The 26,966-nt window shown below is 40.9% G+C and overlaps 1 protein-coding gene across 1 annotated transcript; it reads left to right on the top strand.

Annotated features, from left to right (window-relative positions):
• Positions 1–2,579: 2,579 nt before the first annotated feature.
• On the top strand, positions 2,580–26,966 carry SERAC1 (serine active site containing 1; the record flags this gene model as incomplete). Its single annotated transcript, XM_081095113.1, has 16 exons — positions 2,580–2,670; positions 5,236–5,272; positions 7,235–7,371; positions 8,541–8,630; positions 10,303–10,434; positions 12,320–12,441; positions 13,452–13,580; positions 14,046–14,159; positions 15,793–15,955; positions 17,451–17,601; positions 19,069–19,204; positions 20,380–20,474; positions 21,620–21,717; positions 22,780–22,962; positions 24,168–24,311; positions 25,762–26,966. The coding sequence occupies 16 exons, from the start codon at positions 2,580–2,582 to the stop codon at positions 25,896–25,898; spliced, it is 1,959 nt and encodes a 652-aa protein (XP_080951239.1). The 3' UTR covers positions 25,899–26,966.

The following is a 26,966-nucleotide window of genomic DNA, read 5'->3' as shown; positions in this document are numbered from 1 at the left end:
CCATAATCATTTGTCTAGTTGTGTTTTAAAATGTATCCAGGATTTTGTATTAATCATGTATGGTAAGATGACCGACCCAGAGACAACTGCTTTGAAGAAGTTTATTATGTAGAGTTCCCAAGAGGAGGGGCATGTCAACCACACAGAGCCACACAGAGCCACACAGAGCCACAGGGGGACGGGAGGGCTGGTCAGGAGGTGGCAGGGAGTGAGGGGAAACCATGGGCCAGAGCCTTTGTATGGGTTTCTCAGGAAGAAGTGGACAGGACAGGATAGGCAAGCTGAACAAGTTTAGCATTGGGTAGTTGGAATAATTTTGGCAGGGTCTGGGCTCTAGGGGTGGTCCCTACTTATCGGATACCTGGCCCCAGGTTGATTTAGGGCAGAGGGAATATTGACTTGTTGTGTGGCAGATGAAGACCTTGCTTGGGAGTACGGCTTAAATGCTGGTTAGTTTGCATAGAAAAGTGTGCTCATAAACATGTTTGCAATCTCTAGGAATTAGCCCTCTAGGGGCAGTCACCTCCTGGGCCCTTAAGGTCCCAAGATGTTAAAGCACCATAAAGTAAGACAGTTCACATTGTCTTGAAACCAGATAGTGTGCTTTTTCAGAAAATACTCTTAACCTCATTACTATTTTTTATAATTTTTTTTTTTTAGAAAGAGAGACCAGAGCATGCGTTCTCCGACCCCCCCCCCCCCCCTTGTTGTTGTTAATCCTCACCCGAGGATATTTTCCCATTGATTTTTAGGGAAAGTGGAAGAGAGAGGGAAAGACAGAAACATTGATGTGAGAAACACATGGATTGGTTGCCTCCTGCACCAGCCCCAACCAGGCCCCGGGCCTGGGAGGAGCCTGTAACCAAGGTACATGCCCTTGACTCAGTCGAACCTGGGACCCTTTGGTCCGCAGGCTGACACGCTATCCACTGAGCCAAATCGGCTAGGGCTAATCTTATTACTATTACTTTGCTTACAAAGAAACAAATTTACCACAGATTTCCCATGAACAATGAGAAATATCTGATGAAATATCAGTGGAAGTATCATTAATGTGCTGAAGGAAACCTGTTCACCTAGAGTTCTAAATCAGCTGTTTTAAGAAAGAAGGTGAAACAACATTTTCAGATATGCCAAGATTGAAGGTGCTGACTATACACAGGCCTTCCTCAGGAATGATTTGAACCCAGAAGGAAGTAATAGATAGGAAGCAATAGTAAGGAAAGAAATTGGCAGAACTGTTGGTAAATATATTTTTTGGTGTCCCAAAAAATGTATATACACTTTAACAGCTGATAGCTCAATTTTGAAAATGAAATGTATTTTAATAAACACTGCCTTTATGATTATTCAAAGTGTGTGTATACATTTTTTTGGGACACCCTATACTTCAGAGAACATTGGACATCCAGTATTTAGGGGGAGGAGTGTGTGAAAATTGAGAAGGATAGATAATGAATCAAGGTCCCCATGGAAGTGAAGGGATTGAGATCTAGCATATAGATCTTTAAAACAGTCACCTACAAGTTTACCTGTTGCCTAAACTAGTTTGCTTAATCATCAATTGATGTACTGGAATCACAAGAAAAAATCTTAAAGCTTTTTATTTTGTGCTGTCTAACATATTTCTTACACATGTACATCAAGTAATTTCCCAGTAATCTCTATAAAACTGCTAGGAACTTTTTATATGTTGAACCAAAGGACCATTTCCACATTAATCCAAGAGAAAGAAAAAAAAATGTCTCATCCAAAGAGAATCTGATATGATTCTAGAATACTGAGTTGTTCTAGAAACCATTGCATCATATTTAGATCATCTTTACTCAGTCGGTGAAGCGGTAGAGCAACAATTCTCCTTTGACAGGGTGCCAACAGTGAACAAGTGTCCAAGATTTGAAACAGTGTGGGGACCATCTTGAAGGAACTGGAGAAAAGCTAAATACTTCCCTGGGTCCTAAGTAGACCTTTCTTCAGAGTTGCTTTTCATTTCTGTAGGGCCTTCAGCCATCAAAAGTAAATAATATCTACTTACTAGTATATGCATATATATTTTTTAAAAGACATTAAAATTTTAAATTTCTGTATTGACATTATTATTGATTTTTTATTTTTACTTTTTTAAGAGAGAGACAGAGGAAGGGAGAGAGAGAAGCATCAGTTGGTTGCCTCCTGTGCACTCTGCAACCTGGGGATCTAACCCGTGACCTAGGTATGTGCGCTGACCGGGAATCGAACCCATGGCTTTTGATGCACGGGATGACCCACTCGGCCAGGGCTAATTCCTATATTGATGTTCTGATTAATAACCTGTGTTTTCCAGTTTCTTATTAATCATTGTTCACAATTGGACGCAGTTTGAAAAATAACCAAAGTACTAGTAAAATATTCTAATAAGTCAGCTTTAAGTTTTTAAGGGAGAAATATATATATTTTTTTAATTAAAAAGTTTTTTCCTGGTCTTAAAAAATCTAACCCTATGCCTGATGCATTGTGATTGTGATATGTCTTATGATTAAAAGAAATGTTTTTAATTAGACGCTAAACTAAATTTATGATAATTGTTCTAAATACACAGAATGTCCCTGGCTGCTTATTGTGTCGTCTGTTGTAGAAGAATGGGAACCTCAACTCCTCCTCCAAAGAGCAGCACATACTGGAGAGATATCAGTGAGTACAGTTTAAACAATAACATTTTCTTATAGGAACAGCGGCCTGCTTCCAGCATGGTGAAGTTTCCAGGATAGTCCACAAAAGCTTATTGAATCCATGATAAATCTGAGATTTGTTTGTCTTTTCTAGGCTAATAGTCTCCCCTCCCCCCCCGCCCCCCCAGTTGGTAGGCCTAGAGCTATGCACGCTCCTTTTTCTTGGGACCCTTTTCCCTCCCACATGTTTCCTGTTAGATTCATACTAATCCTTCTGAATTTAACTTAAGTGTTACTGCATTCTCATTCAGCAGCTATTTATTATTTAAACTCCTGCAAAGCACAGTGCCAGGCACATGTATTAGTAGTGAGCAAGGTAGATGTGCTTGCTTTACGGGAGCTTAGGATCCAGCACTAATCTTGTTTACTTGTAAGTCTTTATTTACCTTGTATATCACTAGTCTTTATTTGTCAAATGAGAAGACTGGCCTAGATCATCTATTATGTGCCAGGTACTATCCTATCCTACCTAGTCTCTAAGGAGACAATACAGGCACACCTCAGAGAGATTGCAGGCTCGGTTCCAGACCACTGCGGTAAAGCAAATGTAGAAAATCGAGTCACATAGCCTTTAAGTGTGCAATATTGTTATGTCTAAAAAATGTTATGTACCTTAATTTAGAAATACTATTGCTAAAAGATGCTAGCCATTACCAGAGCCTTCAACAAGTTGTAATCATTTTGCTGGTGGAGTCTCTTACCTTCGATGTGTAAAAACTGCATTAAAGTGAAGTGCAGTAAAACAGGGTGTGCCTGTATTGAATCACGCAAAGTCCCTGTTCTCGCAGAGCTTCTTGGTCTTCACATAGATCCGTTTTTAGGGTAGATCCTCTTCATCTAGGAAATTTTAAATAGAAAAGGGAACTTTTTCCTCTCTCATTTCTAGCAGAACAAACTCAAGGGTAGTGAATTTTCTTTAGGCCAGTGATGGGTGGCAGCGGTGGAGAAGGAAATAAACGGCTGCCCCGGGCCCACGCTGTGGCGGCGGGAGGAAGTCCAGGAGCCATGTTGGAATGAAACTGTCCAGAGGAGCTGGACAGCCAGGAGCTCTGTGTGTCGCGCTTCTGACCTCATCCCTGCAGGCCTCCTGGCACTGTCCTCTCCCACCCTGGACCACTAGGCCCTAATGTTTGGGAGGGTTGTCCTCTGCCTTGCCTGATGCGGGAAGTCGATTGGGGAGAGGTCCTTTTCCCTCAGAAGGGAGGAGAATGTGTTCTTGGCAGCTTGTGTTGAAGCTCTGAACAGAGGGCTACCTCTACAGCTAACCATGTAGGTAACACAGACTCTTGTGGACGGGCCACAGCCCCTCACCATCATGGCTGGTATGTCAGTTGTGTTCAGTGCATGTAACAGAGACTTGACGACCATGGCTTACGTAGTAAGGTTTTCATTTTTCTCAACGTAACAGGAACTCAAGACTGAGACACTTTAGGGCAGGAATTGCAGTTTAGCAATCCTTGTCTTCCTCCCCCACTTCTTTATTGTCTTCATGGTCACAAGATGATTGCTGAATCCCTGGGCATCAAGAAGGCAGCCGGCCAAAGCCATCTTATGAGGCTTTGACTTTTTATTTGGGAGGGATCACTGTTGACTTGTCTCTATCTGACTGGCTACCACTGTGTTGCACAGCCATCCCTAGCTGCAGAGAGTTGGGACTTAGATAGGAATCAGGTTGTGTTAGGAAGGATGAAGGGGTTTATATGTGTTAAATGGGCAACTACCTGTGTTTCCACTAGGGTTTTTAAAAATATTAATAAAAATGTTTTCAACATTTCCAAATAAACTTGTAGAATGTAACGTGTATTTAAAATGGGGCTATTAGCCTAACAGGTTTGGTTCAGTGGATAGAGCGTTGTCCTGGGGACTGAAGGGTCCCGGGTTCGATTCTGGTGAAGGGCATGTACCTTGGTTGCGGGCACACCCCCAGTAGGGAGTGTGCAGGAGGCAGCTGATCGATGTTTCTCTCTCATCGATGTTTATGACTCTCTATTCCTCTCCCTTCCTCTCTGTAAAAAAAATCAATAATAAAAAAAGATACTATCTCCTATAAAAAATAAATAAATAAAAAATAAATAAAATGGGGCTATTCACCACCAATTTTAACATAATTACTATGGAAAGAGTCCTTTCGTATCCCAATAGACAATCATAATCCCTCAATAGAGTCTTAGTAGTGAAAGGGAGAACCATCCCCGTTCCTTTATTTAATGGGATGTGAACTAACAGGAGTCAGAGGGGAAGTCAGCTCCCTGGAGATGGCCTTCCATGGTAGCACTGGGCCTGGCAACACCAGCAGCGCATCGGGGACCAGGGCCTTGCTGATGGGGTGGGGATGGAGGAGGGAGACAATGAGTGTGAAATGAGGTTATATTTTTGCACCCAGTTTATATCTGGGGATAGTAAGCCTGGTGTTGATAGCAACTGATTATATTAGTGGAAAAATATCAGTCACTTCTTATCTGAATATGCCTATTTCCTGTCATTTTTAAAATGAAATTCATCACACTGACTTTTTTTTCCTTTGAAGGAAACATAATAAAGTTTACTGGATCACTTATTTTAGGGTAAGTGTCAACAGTGAAATACTAATTGGCTTCATTATACTATTATTTGAAATCTCAATGGAAGTGATTTACAGGTCGCATGGGGGAGTGAACGGGTGTAGATCTTGGAAGTAGGTGGATTCATCCCTGGCTAATCACTGGCTCTACCACGTCAGTGTCATCGCTCAGTTACTTTACCTTCTGCGAATCGGTTTCTCTTGGTCCAAGTGTACGATGGGGATCCTGCCCACAGCACTGTTACTCCGAGGAAAGCACCTGACACTTGCAGAGCAGGGACTCACTAAGTCGTGAAAATCAGCTATAGTCAAAATTAGTTTGGAAAATCCTATGAATCACCATAAAGCTATTATGAAAGGAAATTGAGGCTGACTTAGAAAAGCAATTGATTGACATCTCCCATCTCGTGCTATTTCAGAGGCACTTGCTTAATGAATGGAGTGACTCTCTTTCTGAAAATTGTATTTTTATTCTCTTTTTTTTCGGGGGTGGGGAATGACATGTTAAATGCATGTCTCATACTGCTCTAGTATTTTTTGTTAATAATAGTTTATAAATATAAAACCAGCTCTTGATGCTAAAATGATAAAGGAGATATATTTGGCACTTTATCCAAATACATACATTTCTCTATAACATTGTAAGGTCAGGCAAAACATATTTAGATGATTTTTCCCTTTGACTTATTCTAGGCAAAGGTAAATGAGTACTCTTTTGTAAAGTAGTTTCTTTGTTTATTATCACAGTTCTATTCAGGAATAGAATGGAAATTAATCACACAATTTTTAGTAGAAATTTTTGTCTTTCAGGGAAAGCATGATAAAAATGCGGAATACATTGTCTCTTTTTGGCTGCTCAGATAGATAGATCCCCAAGAGAGAAAAAGGTTCTTTTCAGCCTTGTCTCTCTTCCTCTGGTGCCAGCAGTGTCTGGCCATTTTTGTTTTCCCTGCTTTTGCTTTGGGTTTGGAAGTTCAGGAGAATGCTTAGTGTAATTAACATTATACTAAGGGCAGCCTTTGTGTCTGGATCAAGGGAGTGTGCAAGTCAATCTGATTCAGGGGGAAAAAATTTCATTTGGGGATACACAACATCAGAGGTGACATTTAAAAACTGACTTTAGGTATAACTCTTAGGAGAGGAGAAACTTTTATATGTTGGTGATCCAGTACAAATTGACTAATCTTTTGAAACCACAGTTTGGCATTATATAGTAAAGTGGAATCATAATATGCTGTCAGCAAGTCGGTAATTCTGCTTCTAGATGTGTACCCGACAGGGACAAACACGTGTGTATAGTGCACCCGGGTGTGATGTGCAACGGTGTTGGTAATAGACCCAAACTACAAAGTCCCTAAATGCCCATCTGTGGTAGAATGGGAAAATAACTTGTGGTATATTCATACAGTGATGGATCACAAACATAGGAAAGTATAAATGTATGAACTAGATACATGCAGCGACATGGATGAATCTCACAGAGGACTGAACAGAGAATACATACAGTGTGATTCCATTCTTGGGAAGTTCACAGGCAGACAAAATTGCTGTTTAAGGACCCATATGCAGATGGTAAACTATGAAGAAAAACAAGGCTATTATTATAATGAAGTCAGAATAATAATTAGCTATGGATTTGAGAGTGAGTCAGGATCAGGAAGGGACCCACTGTGGGCTTCTGGGATACTTGCTATTAATGTTCTGTTATTGTTGTTGTTTTGCCTGGATATGGTAATGTAGCTATTTATTATTAGTTGTTAAACTGAAACGTGTATACTTTACACATATACTTTGCATATATACAAATATATGGTATATGCACATTAGTGCATATATATTGTTTTCCAATAAAAAAGAAAAGTTAACTATTATCTTTTTAAGTTAACTACTTAAAGATTAATAAAAGAGTGACTCTTGGTTACATTTAAATCATATATTTATGATGAATTTTTTGTTTTCTTTTTAGAAGTTCGCTATTTCTTACATATGAACTTCTGGCCCTGAAGAAGTCTTTGACATTAGATACTCAAGTGGTAGAAAGAGAAAAAATGAAGTCATATATATGTATGCACACAGTTGTTTTAGATAAAAGAGAAAATCATGGTAAGTTTTATGGTAAAGTAATCCTATTTTTGTGACAAATGGAAGCTAGTTATTGAATTTAGAAATGAATATTTAAAACACAGTATAAATAAGGTAGGTTCAGCTAACTTTAAGAATCGCCAGACCCTGTGAGAACCAAGTCCCTAAGGAGTTAATTGGAGCCCAAGTTTTGGGCTTCCATATTTACCCAAGTTTTCAGTTCTCCTATGACGAGGTGAAATGAAAGCGAGCCAGCTGTTTCACGGTAAACTTGGAGTTCCCCACCTTAGTGGGGACATCAGTCCAGAGGCTGGCCCTCAGTTTGGCATGATTTTGTCACTTGGAGATATTTCTGATTTAAGGGATTTATTTATTCACTGTGCACACTAAACTGGAGAGATGGATTCATAAATATGAATACAAACTTATTTACACAGGGAAAAATCTGTCTTGAAGGCTAGAAAACCTGTTTTTACTAGTCAGAACATTCCTCTTTTCCATAGTTAGGTTACAGGGAAACCTAATTAGTAATCAGATGATTGCTTGGTGAATATGAAATTTGAGAGCAGAGGAGTATCGTTCCTTCAAGATGTGGGTAGTCTGGTGAGTCACCACACTTGACTTGGAGCTGTGTGTTCCTGCACTGTCAGCCAGAACAGCCAGGCCTGCTAGTACATGATGATTCCTGAGTGGGCAGGTTCTACTGCTCCCTGTCCACAAGCTGTGTGTATTATCATTTAACCTTCCTGTATTTCATCTTTTATGGTGTTACAATTTTACTTACACAGATCATTTTTATAGCTTATAATTTACCTAGATAGTGAAGCTTAATCTCAGCGAGATATCTCCAAATTTTAGTTTGAGAGGGACTATTTTTAAGGGACATTTTCCTGAATGTAGCTTCTCCTGTGCTGTATATGAGGATTTTTGTTAAGTTTAGTATTTCTGTTTCTGTTTTGTTTTTCACCTTTTCCCTGACTTGGAGAGCAATCTTATTTTGGGATTTAGAACTCTATGTTCCCATAATGGTTTTAGTTGCTTTAGTCAATAGTGACAGTAAAAACAGAAAGATGCTATTTTATACTTTCTTTTTGAAAAAACCTAGAGTTTAGTTATATTTCTCTTTGAAGTATTAGAACTTGGCATTAAGAGTACATACTTGATGTTATTTAAATTTGTGAACTCTTTAGGACTCATTTACCAGGCGCGAAAAGAGCTTCACAAAACAGTAAGAAGAATATTGGCAACCTCAGCCAAGATATTACAGGGTCCGTTTGCTGGTAGGTATCAAATCTTTAACTGGGAATCCTGATCAGTATTCTTAAAGTCATTCGATGGTCTGCCTGAGATATTTTCCCATTTCATGTACTAGCATTTATTATAGCAGTGAAATCTTGGGCTATATTAAATTTTAAGCCTTAATTCCTTGAACATTTTTTTCCTTCCATTTTTGAGATATTTGTAAATAAATATTGAGACTAAATATACCCTCTTCAATATTTAAAATTTGTTAAGAAATCTCTCTCATGCTTTCTCGTAATGAGAATACTGCATGGAAAATGTAGATTTCACAACCAACTACTCTACAGTGTAAAGCTAGCTATAAAAGAACAGAACAGATCTCTTTCAAAAGTTGACGTCATGAAAAAGAAAAGGTGGAAAGCCTTCTAGAATTAAAGGAGACTAAAGAGGCTTAAATCCTGGTTTCAAAAACAGCTCTCAAGACATTTTTGGGACAATTGAAGACATTTGAATATGGAATTAGACTGGATTTTAGATAATTTTGGAGGATTTTTTTGTGTGTTCTTGAGTGTTACAATGGCATTGTGATTATATATAGGTGAATGCAGACTTATTTTTAGATTTAGTGTGAACTATGAAAGGGTAAAAGTCATAGGTCTACAACTTCCTTTTACATAGTTTAGACAGATATATAGATGTATGCATATAGATTGAGCAAATATGACAAAATAAGTTTTTAAATCTAGTTGTGGTAGGCAGATGGGTATTAATGTATTATTCTTTTAATTCTTCCATATGTTTGATTTCTTTTTTAAATGTGTTTTTTATTGATTTTAGAGAGAGAGGAAGGGAGAGAGGAAGAGAGAAACATTGATTGGTTGCCTCCCATATGTACCCCAACTACAGATTGAACCTGCAATCTGGGTATGTGCCTTGACTGGGAATCGAACTGGTGACCTTGTGGTGCATGGGACGATGCTCAACCAACCAAGTCACATTGGCCACGGCTGCTTGATATTTTTAAAAAATTTTTTTTAAAATATATATTTTATTGATTTTTTTACAGAGAGGAAGGGAGAGGGATAGAGAATTAGAAACATCGATGAGAGAGAAACATCGATCAGCTGCCTCCTGCATACTCCCTACTGGATATGTGCCCGCAATTAAGGTACATGCCCTTGACCGGAATCGAACCTGGGACCCTTGAGTCTGCAGGCCGACGCTCTATCCATTGAGCCAAACCGGTTAGGGCTGATGTTTTTTTTATAATGAAAAGTTTTTTAGGGAAAAAGAAGAAGAAAAAAGATCACATCAGTTATCAATACCCAGAAATAGATTTAACTCTCCTATTATAGATTTCAAATATTTACAAATTACCACTTTACATAAATGGGAGGATAGCCCTAGCTGATTTGGCTCATTATATAGAGCTTAGGCCTGCAGACTGAAGAGTCCTGGGTTCGATTCTGGTCAAGGGCACATACCTCGGTTGCAGGTTCGATCCCAGGCCCCAGTAGAGGTGCATGCAAATAGATGTCTCTCTCACACTGATGTTTCTCTCTGTCCCTTCCACTCTCTCTGAAAGTCAATGGAAAAATATCCTCGGGTGAGGATTAACATAAATAAACAAACAAACAAACAAACAATAGGATAAAAATGTTTGTATCTGTTCACATTGCTCACATTGTCTTTTTCTTTCTTTTTGCAAAGACACTTTTAGCACCGTTGACATGGAAGATCATGAATGTGCCGCGTGGCTGCTCCTGAAGAGTAGCAGGTCGGGTGACAGGACGGCCCGATTGCAGGCTGTGCAGGCCATGTCGGAGGCCCACCACTGGAATGGTAATGACCCTCAGCACATGGCACCCCACTAGCCAGTTTTCCATTTCTGATATAAAAGAGAAGGGAATGAGATTTTAAGGAAGGAAATAATTCAGGCAATCTAAAAATATATTACAAATATTTCCAGAAATTAAAAAAAGAAACTCCAGTGCAAACCCACTCGCCTGGTAAGCAGATGTGTTTGGTAAGAACAGCCTCAAAACTGAGGTAGATCTCTTTGTGTAACTTTGTAGCAGAACAAAGTGTTATTTGACTAGAAAAACTCTTGATTCTCATAGTTATGGCCTCATGTATTACATTTTCTGTGGTTCCTATTTAATGAAATACATTTTAATTGCTTGCTGCACTGTAGCATTATATTTGCTTTCACTTGACCATTGGCCTAATATTAATAATTATTTAAATGTATCTGATTCATGTATATATATCATTGTAAGGGGTATTTAAAATACTTACTTATATTTTGCAATAAAAATACTCAGCAAGAACTCAGATTCTAGTAGAGATGAATATACACATCTCATAAAAATGGGTAAACAAATAGAAAAAATAATGTTCTCAAAGAAAAGTCTCAGAATAAGGTCTCTGCCTCCATACTGGTTAATCAGTTGATTGATTGGTGGCTGTAATTATAATAATTTATAATGTAAATATAAACTTATTTCATAATGTTAATGGACACTTAGAATAAAAATATTTTTCAAAATCTGCCTTCTGGAACTCCAGCTCAGACTTACTGTATCAGAAAAATCAGGGTTGGAGTCCTGGCATGTGTATTGTGAAATGTTCCCCACACGATCTTGAAGAACTCACCAGATTAGGAACTGCCATCATTAAACAGAGTGTCTGCTTCAGTGGTTGGATTTTGCTTTGATACATTTCTTAGTCTGTTTGGGCCGCTATAACAAAGTACCACAGACTGGGTGGCTTATGAACAACAGAAACGTATTTCTCACAGTCTGGAGGCTGGAAGTACAAGATCAGGTGCCGGCTGAGTTGGGTGTCTGGGCAGCCCTGCTTCCTGGTTCATAGCTGGCCACCTTTTCTTTGGGTCCAACCTGGCAGAAGGGACCCAGCAGCTCTCAGGGGTCTCTTTTATAAGGGCACTGATTTCATCATGACCTACTCACCCCAAAGGCCCTTCCTCCAAATGCCATGACACTGGGGATTAGGTTTCAACATATGGATCTGGGGGGACACAAATGTTCAGTCTGTAGCAATCGATGAAGAATGGAGTGGTGAATCATGAAGGCTAAGATAAAGTACCTCATACACTACACCAGGGGTGGGCAATGTCCAACCTGTGGGCCATGTAAGACCCACGGAATCATTTGGTCTGGCCCTGCCAAGGCATTAGGGGTGAGTTAATTAAATGTTTGACCAAACATAGCAGGCTAATTTTTAAGTTGATAATTTTGTGTGGCCCACAAATGATGTTATAAATATCCACATGGCCCTTGGCACAGAAAAGGTTTCCCACCCCTGCTCCACATGGACAGCATAGAATGAAGGTATCATGCTGCTACCAGAACAACAGACCTAACGGCATTGAAGGTTTTGGAGTAGCAATCAAAACAGCTTTTGAAGGCTAGAATTATTTTTAAAGAGAAGGTAAATTGGTTCTCACCTATTAACTTTCACATTTGAAGTTCTCCTTTTCAAAAATGTTAGTTAGACCCTGATATACGCAGATACATGTTGAGGAGAATTGTGAGATCAGATATGGAAATGATGGGCATTTAGCTTATTGATGTTGTAGTTGTGAAAAAATACTTGGGACATATAAACTTGTAATTTAAAAATTAGAGTGCTTTCAAGTAGTTTGTCCATTTAATCCTTGAAACGCTAAGCCAATCTGGGAGCTAACGGCACACTTTTCCAATAGATTACCAGTATAGGACAATCGCTCAAGCCTGCGATCTGAGGACTCGTATTGGTTTGGCACGAAGCCAAGAGAGTGATCTTCGCTTTTTTCTCCCTCCACCTCCTTTACCAGCTTTAAATGAAGTAAGTAAATAAAATAATACAGTGAGTGAAAAATTGTTTTAATATATAGTCTTCATTTTGGTTATATAATAAACATTCAAAAAGTAGTTTGTTGGCTACTTTTTACAAGCAAGTAAACAATGTCAACCTGAAACTGTAGTTTTCCTACAAAGATTTCTTAATTCCTCAGGAGATGCTGTTTCTCTGTTATTTTCTCCTTTGGGGTATCGGGGGTCTCTTGCACCAGAGGATAACTTCATAGCATATCAGCATCCAAGAATTGGTCCCTTGATCTAAGGTTGCTTTTAGATTAGTTTATCTCAGCTTCAACACTATTGACATATTTGGCCAAATACTTCTTTTTATTGGAGGGTGTCCTATGCATTGTAGGGTGTTTAATAGCATCCTGGCCTCTTCTCCTGAGACTCCAGCAGCAACTCCAAGTTGTGACAACCAAAAACGTTTGCAGATATTGCTGAATGTTTTCCGAAGTGCCAAACACAGCTGGAGAACCACTGAATAGAGTTACTGATGATGATACATGGAGATTCCAGTTGTTAGCCAGCAGTACAGATATTTGAGCATGTTTCTGGAGTACCTTTCCTAGACTAGAAAGGGAAAAATCTGAAAAGTTGCTATCAGGTTTTGAAGGAATGAAAAACGATTATACTAGGTATAAGTTATTAGGGAAAATCAGATAGTAATGAGTTCTGGATTTTAAAAGCCAGCTTAAGTTAGAAAGTGTAATAATCATTTTGAGTCAAGAAGTGAACTAGCCCTGGAGGGGAAATGTAGAGCTGTACTTGGCGAGAGGTCCTCAGATTGGGTAGCAGATTCAAAAGCAAAGCATTCAAAACTAAATGATCTGTTTACCTGGGTGGGTGACTGTTTTTGAGACTAAGAGCACTAATTTATCTCTGCTTTTTTTGTTTTTGTTTTTGTTTTTTGCTTGTTTGGCTTTCTTTGTGTACTTTTTGTTGTGTTCAGTTGTTGAGCTTAATTATGAAGAATTTATTTTCCTTTTATTTCAGGATTCTTCCATTGAAGAAGAGCTCAGACGCTTGCTGGCTTCTTTACCTCAAACGGAGCTGGATGAGTGTATCCAGTATTTTACATCTTTGGCTCTGAGTGAAAGTAGTCAGAGTCTAGCGGCTCAGAAGGTTAGTTCATCTATTCATTCTGTAAATATTTCTGAGTTTCCACTCTTTCCAAGGTCTTGTGCCAGTGGCTCAGTTGTTGTCAACCTATGAACCAGGAGGTTATGGTTGGATTCCTTGTCAGGGCACATGCCCAGGTTGTGGGTCGACCCCAGTGTGAGGCATGCAGGAGACAGCTGATCATTGATTCTCTCTCATCATTGATGTTTCTCTCTCTCTCTCCCTCTCCCTTCCTCTCTGAATTCAATAAAAAAAATATTAAAAAAAAAAAAGATTGCTCTCTTCTAGGAATACTTCCATGTTTTCTAATCTAGTAAGCAACAGTTTGCATAGCTAAAGTTCCCATAATATTTAGAGACCTACGTATTAGTCCTTTCTAGTACTGTATGTAATACAGAGATTCTTTTTTGGTTCAACAAAAAATATTAGTCATGTTTTTAGTAAAAGTTTTAATTATCTTACTTTCAGGGTGGCTTATGGTGTTTCGGAGGAAATGGACTTCCTTATGCTGAGAGCTTCGGAGAAGTTCCTTCAGTGACCGTGGAAATGTTCTGTTTAGAAGCTTTAGTAAAGCATTCAGAGGTAACTTACATTTTCAGATGTGGTTTATCTTCATGATCACATTGAAAAAATTACACATGTTCATTTAAGGGAAATTATCCTTATTTATTAGAAAAGGAAAAAAAGCTTTTTGTTTGTTTTAAAATTTCTGCTTTCCCCCCATTCATTTGTTCAAATTGATAATCATGTTTTAGCAGCAGTACATGAATTTCATTCCAGTTAAATATTTCTAAAAACTGATGTAATCTTACTTGCACTTGAAGAATCAATGCGTTGTCTAAATACAGCATGTCTTTGAGTTATGCTGCCTTTTTCTACCCTTCTCAGATCATTTTTACAAGTAATATTATCACATCATTAATTTCCATTAAAACATCTGTCCAAGGTGTGTCAAGATAGAAAAAAGAAAGTACTTGAACGACCAGATTTTAACCATATCATATGTCAGTGATTGTCAAACTTCTTGGCATTATGACAACCTTCCTATCATGATTATAGTTTAATTTTAAAAAGAAAAAAAATAGCAAACCTCATGGTGCTCAAACATTAGTGCGTAAAAATTCACGTGTTAAAAACACCCATTTCCTGCTCACTTGTGGCAAGTTTCATTGACCGATGGGGGGTGGCGCCTGGACTTTACATTTGTGCCAGGCACCCCGGCGAGGCTGCGGCTAGTGGTTCTGGCCATCCCACGTGGTGCGGAACATCATCCTGCACATCCTAAACTTGCCCGTTTAATGTTGGGAACATCGGACATGGCTCAGGACACGGGCTTTCTGGGCACCTAGCTCCCACCTGTGGAATTAGGGTCAAGGACAAAGCAGAGTAAAATGTCGGACTACCGAAGGGAATGGGGGACAACGAGCTTGAGTTTTTGTGATTTAGTCTCGTATCTGAAGCAGAAGATGCATCCGCAGTAGAAGATGTGGTGCATGGAATATAGTAACCTTTCCAGAAGGTTATATTCCTCTCAGGCTATTACACATCACAACCGTTAGATGTCAAAAGGCATATTTTAAATGCATGTAAAACGTGATAAAATTTAATAACAATTTAGAGAATGAAAATTGTTGCATATACGTGAGTGACATGGTGTCGTGTCAGTGAGTACAACTAGAGATGGAAAGAGGCAGGCCATGCCAGTGACCTTGCTGTCATTCTGTCACCTTACCTTAGTATACATATGTCCTTTAGCCTTCTTTCATCTCTTTTCTCTATTAAAAATTCACATTCCCTTTTCTTTCTATTTGTACTAGATCATTCTCTTTAAACAATTTTCTGACTCCTGAGCTCAGACAATCCTAATAGCTGTGATTCTAAGGTGGTTTTAAGACAATCAAAGTATCACCAGAAATTGAAACAGTTCTGTAATAATGATGCTGTTAGGTTATTTCTGACTAAGAGCTAGACAGCATAACTTTAAGAATAAAAATTTCAGAATCCTGGTGAGATAACTTATTTTTTTCAGTGGTTTTGAAGCACTTCTCATGTTGACAGGGGTTTGTGTATTAAGTAAGCTGAGGTGAGAGGTCGGTGGTCCCTCAGGGGCTCTGTCCTTGAGCAGGGGCCACCTGGCTGCCCAGCTGCATGCTGTGTTACCTGCTTAGTGAATGGGTACGACATAAAGTGGGCTTTCATGAATTTATTGTGCTAGATTCCCACACATTGTGATAAAATCGAAGCAAGTGGAGGCTTGCAACTACTTCAGAAGATGTACCAACTTCACAAGGACTGCCCCAAAGTACAGAGAAATATAATACGTATCATTGGAAATATGGCTTTGAACGAACATCTTCATTCAACTATCGTTCAATCAGGTAACAACTTTATATGCTGAGGATTTGGGATCCAGTTCTTTGTTTTCCTACCTCCACCTCTCCTGATATATTCATTTTTCAACAGACTGAAGACTGCTTAGGGCAAGTTATAGGTCCTATAGCATGTTGTTTTAGTGGAGGGGCAAGGAATTGCTTAGTTATTTGGATAATCAACACCGAAGATAATCAGTGTGTGGCAGTCACAGGAGAGCAGTTTTTGCTGATGACCATCTAAATGTTTATATCTTTGATAATGAATGACTGTTAGTGACCAAGATCTGGGTGCTTTGTGTGCTTACTGCTCCTGGGGTGTCTTTATTCTTGACTTTTTCAGTGGAAAAAGCTGTGATAAAAACACACACACATACATACATATCTACATACATACCTGCACATGTACAGTTGACCCTTGAACAACACGGGTTTGAAGTGTGCGGGTCCATTTATGGGTGGGTCCACTTATATGTGGGTTTTTTCAATAAATACCTGTACTATTTTAGATCCACCATTTGGAGTCCGCGGATGCGAGAGCTGACTGGCTGCGTTGATCTACGCCAGGTTTATAGGGACTTTGAGCATCCATGGATTTTGGTATCCGAGGGGCCCTAGAACCAATTCCTGGCAGATACTCAGGGGCAACTTAACTTTCTGAAGACTCTAAAATTATATGAAGATCTTCAATAGCGTGGTTGGTGGGACCAGTGCCCCTTACCTCTTCATTGGTCAAGGGTCAACTGTTTATGCGTATGTTCTTACATTTACATATATTAGAAATTAAGAATTTACATTTCTTCCTATAAAGGACCATTTACAAATAAATTTTATTCCTCTTTTTATAGGTTCTTAAGATAGAAACTTAGATCACTGAGTTTAACCTTTTCCTTGTTTCAATTATATATTACTGTACTATGCATCAAGCCATTTCAGAATGCACTTGTTAAAACAACAGTTATGTATTTTGCTCATAAATCTGAAATTAGGGCAAGGCGGTGTAGGGAAAGGTTACACCTGCCCTATGCAGCATCAATTGGGGCAGCTCAGCTGTGGGGCAGTGGATGCACTTTCAAGATCACTTGCTCACAGGGCTTGCAAATTGGTACTGGCTGTCAGCTGGGAGCTCAGTGGGGCTGGGGCCATTGGCTCCTTTCACATGCTCCTTTCCGCCAATGCCCGAGAGAAAGCCAGGTAGGCCTAGGGCAGTGGTCGGCAAACTCATTAGTCAACAGATCCAAATATCAACAGTACTTCTTCAAAATAGACTCGCCCAGGCCGAAAACTGACTTCTGCGCATGGGCCACGAAGTTTCAGTCGCACTGTACGCGCGCCCACACGTGGTATTTTGTGGAAGAGCCACACTCAAGGGGCCAAAGAGCCGCATGTGGCTCGCGAGCCGCAGTTTGCTGACCACGGGCCTAGGGTCATCATTTTCTGTCTGAAACCTCTGCACCACCTGAGATGGATGATGGGGACCTAGAAGGTGTGTTCTCTTCACCAGGCTGGGTTTCCTTACTGGCAGAAGCACTGAAGTCTCACCACATTGTGGAGGCCTCACACGCCGCCAGAACCCTGGCTAACCTAGACAGAGAGACGGTGCAAGAAAAGTACCAGGATGGCGTGTACGTGCTTCACCCCCAGTGTCGCACAAGGTAAGAGAGCAACTGTCCCCTTTGTCCCTGCGGGGATGGAAAGCCTACAGGGCTTACCATTTAAATTTATTTCTGCATAATTTAGAGAAGTTAAATACCTTCCAGGTAAGAAAGTCACATACCTGACATACGGAAAGTTTCTCCTCATCACCTCAGAAGAATTGCAGGCTGCCACAGGGCATGGAAGGAGCCAAGTTCTCAGGGTTATTTCACATCAAAGGCTTGCGTTCAGGAAGGCAGCCTTCACCTTGCATTACAGGTCACACTTAAACTGTGCGCGTATTTCTTTGTCTCAGAGCACTTTCCCCATAGATTTAATAACTGATCCAGATTGTACAGGTCGTTCTGGATGGGAAGGAGATAGGACATTATTATTTATATGCAGGCAACCAAATTAGCCTGGGCCTAGACCTGCAGGGACTGGAAGAAGTTTATGGCAGGTTTAAAGCATGCGCTGGAAGCAGTAAGTTGTAATAAATCTGACTCTCACTCCTCCTCAAGGTGATTTCTGGCCAACTTTTCCAGTTGTGTCATTGACAGAAAGGACCACAGTGAAAAAGATATTTCTTGGGTTTTTTCAGGCACTTTAAAATATTAACTCAGAAAAGAGCAAAATCTTTTTTTTTTTTTTAATTTGAAAAATGGATTGCCTACTTAATCCCAATTTGTAAGTAAAATACTATGGTGTTTGTGTGTTGCATAGTTGTGTCTGCCCTATAAAAAGATGTAAGTAATATACTGTCTACATATTTTAAATGTTATATCCAAAGAAAAAATATTACTTTAAAATGTCATTTGCAGCCAGCTGGAGTGACTCGGTTGGTTGAGTGTCATCCCATGAACTGAAAGTTCACTGGTTCGATTCCCAGTCACGGCACGATGTGCCCAGGTTGCAGGCTCGCTCCCCAGCAGGGGTTGTGCAGGAGGCAGCCAACTGATGGTTCCCTCTGACGTCAATGTCTCTCTCCCCCCTTTCCCTTCTTCTCTCTCTAAAATCAATAAAAACATATTTTTTTAAAAAGTCATTCGCTCTATTTCTGATAAACATCCTTGATAAATTTTTGAAAATCTCTTTTATGCACGCTGACTTTGAAACTACTCTAGCATATTCTTATTTAGTTTTTTAAATACTTATTGATTTGTGGGACAGTCTCATGGAATTCTCTTTAGGGCAATATGACATGTGTCACTTCTCTCATCACTTGACTCACTGCAATTGATTTTAGTTGGTCCGTCTGGCTAGATGTCTCCATCCATTTCTATAGAGCAGTGAGCACACTCCGTGCATGGCTTTGCCAAAACTCCTTGTAGGGTTCTTCAGCAAACCTGCGTTCTAAAGCTTGCCTTCATTTTTATTTTATGTCCTGTAACCCTGCTAAGCACCATCCACAGAGTGTGCTCTGTAGATTCTCACCAAAACAATAATGTGTTCATTCTGCTTCTTTTTAAAACTCTCTCCCCTGTTAGTCAGCCCATTAAAGCAGATGTCCTTTTTATTCACGGCCTTATGGGAGCAGCATTCAAGACGTGGCGTCAACAGGACCAGGCGCTAACTGAAAAGGTTTCAGGGGATGAAACCAGGTATACAACATGTTGGCCCAAGGTAAGGATACAGCCGACTCTGGTAGCCCACCTTTGTCACGACACACTGCGTGTCACTGCCTGTTGGAGCCCTCATTGTGACTTGCTTTTCTGTTTTTACTGGGATTTTTTTTCTATGCAGTGTTTCTTTCCCCTAGTGACATCTGTGGTATGTTACAAGAACAGCTGGGCTTGTCACCTTGTGTAATTTAGGGTACAGTCTACGACTCTAAAAGACTATTCCAATAAATAAAAAACAGGGACCAGGGCCAGTTATCATTCACTTCAATTAAAAATATAATATAGCCCTACCTGCTTTGGCTCAGTGGATAGAGCGTTGGCCTGCAGACTGAAAGGTCCCAGGTTCGATTCTGGTCAAGGGCACATGCCAGGTTTGCAGGCTCGATCCCCAGGAGGGGGCATGCAGGAGGCAACCAATCAACAGTTCTGTCTCATCATTGATGTTTCTATCTCTCCCTCTCCCTTCCTTTGAAGTCAATAAAAATATATTTTTAAAATATATATATATAACAAATAAGATATTACATGCATGATAGTTGGCTAGTTCTATGACTTTAATAATGATAAAAATAGAAGGACTTTGATGAAGTAATTCTACTTTGGATTTCTTTCACATTGTTTCTTCCAAAGAGCCTTAACCCTGAGATGCAGTCCCTGAGTGGAAGCTATTGAAGCTCAGTGACACTGGTGCTGGGAGCATGTGGAGAGAGTTCCCAGGGCTTGTCCCACTCTGCTCACTCCCCTTCACAAAGGCTTGTCATGCAGAAGAATGGCTTTTACTTGGTGGTGACATTGAGGTGTGGGGATAACGACAGCCTGGTCCATAGAGACAGAACTGGGACTATACTGAGTGTCTCTGAGTGCTTGGGTCGAGTCTCTTAACCATCAGACCATACTGTCGGTCCTGAGGTCGTAGCTTTCTGTGAAATGCTTTCAAAAGCCAATTTGATCCAGACTCAAAAACATGCCTTGCTTCTGGCCATAGCAGATTGAAACACCTACACTGGTGCCACCTGTGACTGGAGACATGAAAAGATAAAATGCTGGCCTTTTTTCTGGTCAGTGCGATTTTTAGTCAATATCACAGGAGTCCTTTAGTTATGCATTTTGGTTACTAGGAAATAATAGGGGCGGTGGGAATTCATAATGTTCTTTTGTGCCTTTTATTTTACGTAGACATGGTTAGCAAGAGACTGTCCCGCTCTCCGAATTATCTCTGTGGAGTACGACACCAGCCTTAGCGACTGGAGAGCGAGGTGCCCGACAGAAAGGTAACGGTGGCTTTGGAAGGCGAGGGCCCAGGCCACAGGTGGGCCCTCAGGGATGGAGACAGGATCTTCTTATGGGAACTAACCTTTCTTCTCTCTCTTCTAGAGGAGTTAGCCAGACATACATTAACGAAATAGACTTAGATAGAGTGTCAGTGCTGGGCTCCTCACGTGGTTCACTTACAGCTAGCTATTCTAGTGGAAGGACACGGACCCCATAGCAGATCATCCTTTACTCCTGAAGTGAACGTGGTGCTTTTGCTTTTGTGTTCACAGTCACACTGGCTAAAGGAAGCAAAGAAAACGATGCTGAGCAGTACAGGCTCCTTAGGGCACTCGCATGTCACCTGTGCGATTGTATAACAGGAAGGGCACAGGCCTTCGGCTTAGAAGACTGTAGCCGGTTCAACCTCTGACTCACTGTGTGATCTCAGACAAGTCGTTACTTGTCCGGAGAGCTTGGTCTACAACTTGGGAGACTTGGCCTGAGTCTGGGGGTTCTGAATGGCCCCCACAGAGGTGCCCGAGGAACGGTGCCGAGGGCAGGAGGCAGGACCAGGGCTCCTTCCCACTTCACCCGAGGACTCTGACCAGCTTTATTCTGAAGAAAGGATTCTACAGGTTGGAAACCACCAGACCAGACAGTTTTGACACTCCCGCTTTGAAAATTACTTATTTTGAATGCTCTCATTCTAATAGCTTTCTGGTATTTCTAAGTAATAAACTATAATAATGTTTTCAGCCTCAATACAACAACGACTCAGTACAATGACAGCTGCCTTCATGTAGCGAATCACAAAAGAGGGGCCACGAATGAGAAAGGACCCATGTCCTGGTGCGGGGGCAGCTGGTGTGAGACTGACCTTTGACCTGTGAAAATTGCCAAACTCATATTAGATGCTCAAACAATGCTTGTTTAGTACATGAATGGCTTGTTCTGGGCTTACTCTCAACTATGCCAGTGACGAAGTTAGAAATGGGCAATGAGCAATTGCAGAAGGTGAGCAGAGAGAATAGGGGTATTCCTGACTCCAGATGTAGCACGTAGCACTGGTCCAATAAACAAAAGTTCTTGCCTTAGAACTAGATAGCAAGCTTTGGGGTGATCAATAGCCTCCTGTCATGCCTGCTGTTTTCATTTTGTTCAGGAAGTCCATTGCATTCAGGAGCAACGAACTTCTTCAAAAACTCCGAGCTGCTGGTGTTGGGGACAGGCCGATGGTTTGGGTGTCACACAGCATGGGGGGTAAGTGCGTGTTATTCCTGTGAAGCGAGCATTGGGAGGGTAGTCAGCCATGCGGGCTGCCTGGGTTCCTGCAGCTCTGTTTACTCGAGAGTGACCCTTTCCCCCTAAACAAATGTTTCTGGTACAGCGAGGAGTTTTTAAATCACTGTTCTTCCGTGCCAGTCCTTTGTCAAGAAGGGACAAGCAGTGACAAACCATATAAAAGGGATATGAGTTTGACAACTTAATGCTGTCATGTAATGATAATGAACAACCTTCAGAACAGTCCCTGGCTTCTACAAGCCTGACTCGTAACTGTTCCTGGCTGGTCCCAGGGCTCCCCTTTCTTCCCTGCACCCCAACCACTGCAGAGGCCATGACTGTTCTAGTGCCACAGCCCCAGCCCCTTGGTGCCTGCTTACCCGGCCCTGCAGGTGTCCGCGCTGCAGCTCCTCGTGTCGCTTGCTGAGGGCCACCTCCTCCCAACCCTCTCCCCAGTCCAGTTCCAAATCTCACCACCCGCTCACAGAGGGCCTTTCTGCAGCTGCTGCCAAGTTCACCTGCTGAAATGCTCAGGGCGCTGAGTGCAGGCGTTCAGCTGCGAGAAAGGTACTGCCGCCATCTCTGTGACCTTGGGTTTCATTACTGGCTCCACGCCCGTGGGGGAGACAGAAGGCGCCCACAGGAGCTTGTTTTGCACGGAGAGTCAGCTTTGTGGGACTGTGTGTTTTTGGAAGGGGCATCGGTGGGCTGCTGTGGCAGGAGGAGGAGACTGGCAGCTGCATTTTCGCTTCATTGATGGACACATAACAGACCTGAAACGCCTTCTGTGGGACAGTGCAGCCTGGGATACAAATGAGTTTCTAGAATCTTGTTTGTAGGTGAGATTCTGATGCAGAGGATAGCGAGTATCATCCACTGCCGATATTTTAAGGCCCTGTTTATTAGACTACAGAGAATTATTCTGAAACTTTTTAAAGAAAGCATCTCTTTCTCCGTATTTCTTGTTTTGCATATTTTGGGTTTTAAGAGTAATGGAGGGAAGGAAATAGCTTCTGTCTTTTTTGTCTTCTCTACGGCCAGGTCTTCTTGTCAAGAAGATGCTGTTGGAAGCGTCTCAGAATCCAGAGATGAGCACTGTTATAGACAACACCCGAGGGATAATATTCTACAGCGTCCCTCACCACGGGTCCCACCTGGCCGACTACTCCGTCAACGTCCGCTACCTTCTCTTTCCCTCATTGGAAGTCAAGGAACTCAGCAAGGGTAACACTGATTTTCTGTCCTGAGGGAAACTGGGATTGCATTAATGTCAATTACCTGGGAAGGGAGAAAAAAGACAGTTTCTAACCTGACGATATCATCTTGTTTTACTATTTGTATATGAATTGTGTTTCGACTATCATGGAAAATGTTTAGTTTACATTTGATTTTTCTTTGATACTTTCCCTTTTAGCCTTAAGCCATTATTTGTTCAAATATAATAATTTTAATACTATGTGAAATGTTTAAAAATTTAAAAGTTATATAATGTTTTGCTTTAAGTATAATTTCAAATTACTAATTGCTTTTTTTCATGAATTTGGAAAATCATCAACTGTTAAAATATGCTCAAGCGTTGAAGATTTTCACCTTATCAACTGTAAAGCATTATATACAGGGCGGGGCAAAAACAGGTTTACAGTTGTTCACATGGAAATTAATAAATAATAATACAAGAGTAAACTCTGTTTTGCATAGTCACAGCTGTCAACCTCCTTTGGCCCACCCTGCATTTGCTTTCGTTAGTAAGCGTTTTCTTTTTCTCTGGAGGACCTGTGGATCAGAATATGGAGCCCTCGGCTTGAGCTTAATGCGCCAGATGTCTTTTTATTCCTATTTTCTCTCACCTTTATGCAGAGTTACTTTATCTTCTGAACCTTTCGTTGAATTTTATTTTTTGCAGTCAAATTTTATTTTCATAGGCTCTTTCTTGTTCTTTGATCCATTATCTTTTGAAATCATTCTAAAGAGACAAATTAGCGGGGGGGTTAAGTTTCCCTGTTTCTTCCCCAGTCCGGTTCTCCGTTTGCTCCTCGGGTCTGACTTGAGGCTGTCAGCTTTCCTCTGATATCCGGTGCTTCTTGGTTGTCCTTTCGTACTTGAGGCTGAGGGACTCTGAAGTAGACAGGCTTTGGTATGGGAGGCTGTGCTGTAGGGTGGGTGTGGGGTGCCAGCCAGCTCACAGGGGGCCCCGAGTCCCACACACTGGGGGCTGCTTCCTGTCAGCAGTAATGTGGGAGCTCTCCCCCCCGACACTGGCCACTCAGTTCTGCGTTTAGCCCTCTACTCTCAGCTTAAGGAAGGAGAGACAGTAAAGGAGCCACCATCTGAATTAGAACCTGATTTTCCCTCTGAGTTTGGAAGGTTGTACTTTATTGTGAATTGGGTAAACAGAACCTGTCATGGTCTTAGCCTCTGTAATTTTACAGATTCTCCTGCGCTTAAGGCACTACAGGATGACTTTCTGGAGTTTGCTAAAGACAGAAACTTCCAGGTGCTGAGTTTCGTCGAGACCCTGCCAACCTCCATTGGGAGCATGATTAAACTCCATGTGGTGCCCGTGGACTCAGCAGGTACTCCCTCTGCAGAAACTTGTTGGCCATTAGACACCTAGTTGGTGATACTTAGCATTTAATGATAAGCGCCAGCTTTTATATTTAGTTTCTCAGTTGTAGGGAGATCTAGATTCTAGTCCTGTTATTCTTTTCAGCCACAGACTGACATTTCTCTGCAAACATATAACCTTGGTATTACCACTCCCCACCCTTCATTTAGTTGATTAGGTGGCAAAGGCTAATTGGCTAACTCTAAATTAGCCATCCACAGGGAACTCTGTTAAGGTAAGAATACAAAACCCTTTTATTAGCTAAACTGAAAGGGGCATTTCATTTAAAAGACTGATAACTGCATGCAGAAACCTTAAAAAAGATCAACTAAAGGTACGGAGGCTTTAGTAAATAAATGGAAGATATATGGAATATTCAACAAAGATTTTGATGGAAAAAACTGATGTTAAAAATAGAATTTCTTCACAATCCTGAAGGTGAGGGAATGACCAGTCCCTGTGCTGTAGTGAATTGCACTGTGCTACAGGCTCTTTGAGAGTAGGGCCGAATCTTCATTCTCCTTGTGGCTCCTTGGTCACTCCATGCCCGTCGCTCCCGGACTCCTCAGCTTGCTGTGAAACCCTTTTCTGATCACCCGGGAAGCGGCCTTAGGTGCTGTCCTGGGAGCCCGCAGCGCTCCCTGCAGCCAGGGACGGTGTGTAGCTGGAGCACTTGCTGGGTGGCTCTTTGGTGTGCATAACATGTTTTGTCCGAACCTCCTTACATGCTATCTAAATAAAATGAAAGGCCTCAATACTCTAGTGAAACCTAAAGATGGTTTTTCTCCAAGAATGTGCCATAGGGTGAGCAGTTACTATTTAGTAGTTGGTGAGCTCAAGGAACAGCTGCTGGTATTTACCAAAAAGGACTTTGGAAGCTTAAACCAAAAGCAAAGTTAATATTATAGATTAACTGCTTGTGGTGACATAGCCTCCTCATAATTCTGTGTGCGCCTTCTTCTGTGATTCCATATGGTGTCACCAGGAGGCTCTCTCCCTCCCACACCACCACCAACAGCCGGGTATGGATAGCATGGACCCTGTGTGAGAGACTCCCATTCTTTATGCCAGGACAAGGGAGCTCATTCAGGATTACGTTTTATAATATAAACTCTGGAAAAAAGTGTTTCTATTATATTATAGTGATCAGACACTATTCACTACTAAATTAGGAAGTAGGCCAGAACACAAATGAATTTATGAAACACATAAATTATACCTGCTGAGAATCCATTCGGGCATGATTACTCAAATATAGTTTAGCTACAGTGAAACTTAGCTAAAGATCCCGTATCTTTTAAGAGTCCCTGTCACAACCAAGTGAACATTTAGAACTGAAAATCTGGCCTCTTTCAGTATTGATAGGGGAGAAGCTTACATTTTTACTTAGATGTTATTCACATTTTTTGTTTTCTCAGATTTAGGCATTGGAGATCTAATTCCTGTGGATGTGAACCACCTGAACATTTGTAAGCCAAAGAGAAAGGATGCCTTTTTGTACCAGCGTACCTTACAATTCATCCGTGAAGCTTTAGCCAAAGACCTTGAAAACTGACCATTACCTTCCATTTTTCATGTGAACACAGTGCAAGAAGCTTGGTGGTCTCTTTCGAAGCAATCATGCAAACACAGCCTCTGTGGCATCAGCGTGGTCTGGAGCATGTTGCAGGCAACAGAACACTGCAAAGCACAAGCGCAGAAGTGGCAATCAAAGAAGGAAGGGCTGGACGGATTCTTTCGATTTCAAGGAGCTCCATGTGTGCAGTTTATGCTGTGCAGTGTTGTCCCTGGTGAACAAGCTGCTGTGGGTAGAGAACACCTTTTGTCACCTGTGACCGTCTATAGCTTCCCCTTGTGGAGCATTGATGGCTTCTGAAGGGATAGCGAATTGTCAGCTTACCATAACAGTGCTACTGGGAGAGTACCTCGAATGGGCAGGAGAACGATCTAGAACATAAAAGACTGTTCTTGTTCTGGGATTCCATGTGCTGTAAATTTTTACTAACATGTAAGTATAAACCTTTGTCTAACATGTTAACTGTTAGACCTGTTGCCAGTCATGGCTCAGTTCCTTGTATGTTTTTATTTTCATATGGCTGAGAACAGATATTTCTCTTCAAAAAATCTAGCTTACAGAAATTCTTTCCATACTTTAGCTACCTATACTTGTATTTTTCCCAGATAAAGTAGCTAATCCATTATTGATCACAGTGTGAATAAAACTATTCTAAGCCATTATATTGATTAGTAATACTTAGTATCAAGATTCTCAGGTTCTCTTGAGGCCAAATAAAATATCCCTTTCTTTCCTGCTCCTTTGACCTCCAGCAAGTGAGAAATAGGAAATCATGTTGACTTTTTCTAAATAATGGCATTATTGAGATATAATTCACATTTCATAATATTACCCTCTTAACTCAAGGTCATTTATTTTTAGTATATTTACAGAGTTGTGCAATCATCGCCACTGATCTCAGAACATTTTTTCATCCCCCCAAGTAACCCCATAACCCGTAGCGATCACTCCTCACCTTTTCTCCCCCCAGCCCTGGCAAACACTAATCCACTTCATCTCTATGGATTTGCCTATTTTGGACTTTCATATAAATGGAATTATACACTA

Source organism: Myotis nattereri (genome assembly GCF_964212035.1).
Source record: "Myotis nattereri genome assembly, chromosome: 6".
Taxonomy (NCBI): Eukaryota; Metazoa; Chordata; class Mammalia; order Chiroptera; family Vespertilionidae; genus Myotis; species Myotis nattereri.
Note: the sequence above shows the minus strand (reverse complement) of the source record. Positions and strands in the feature narration are given on the sequence as shown.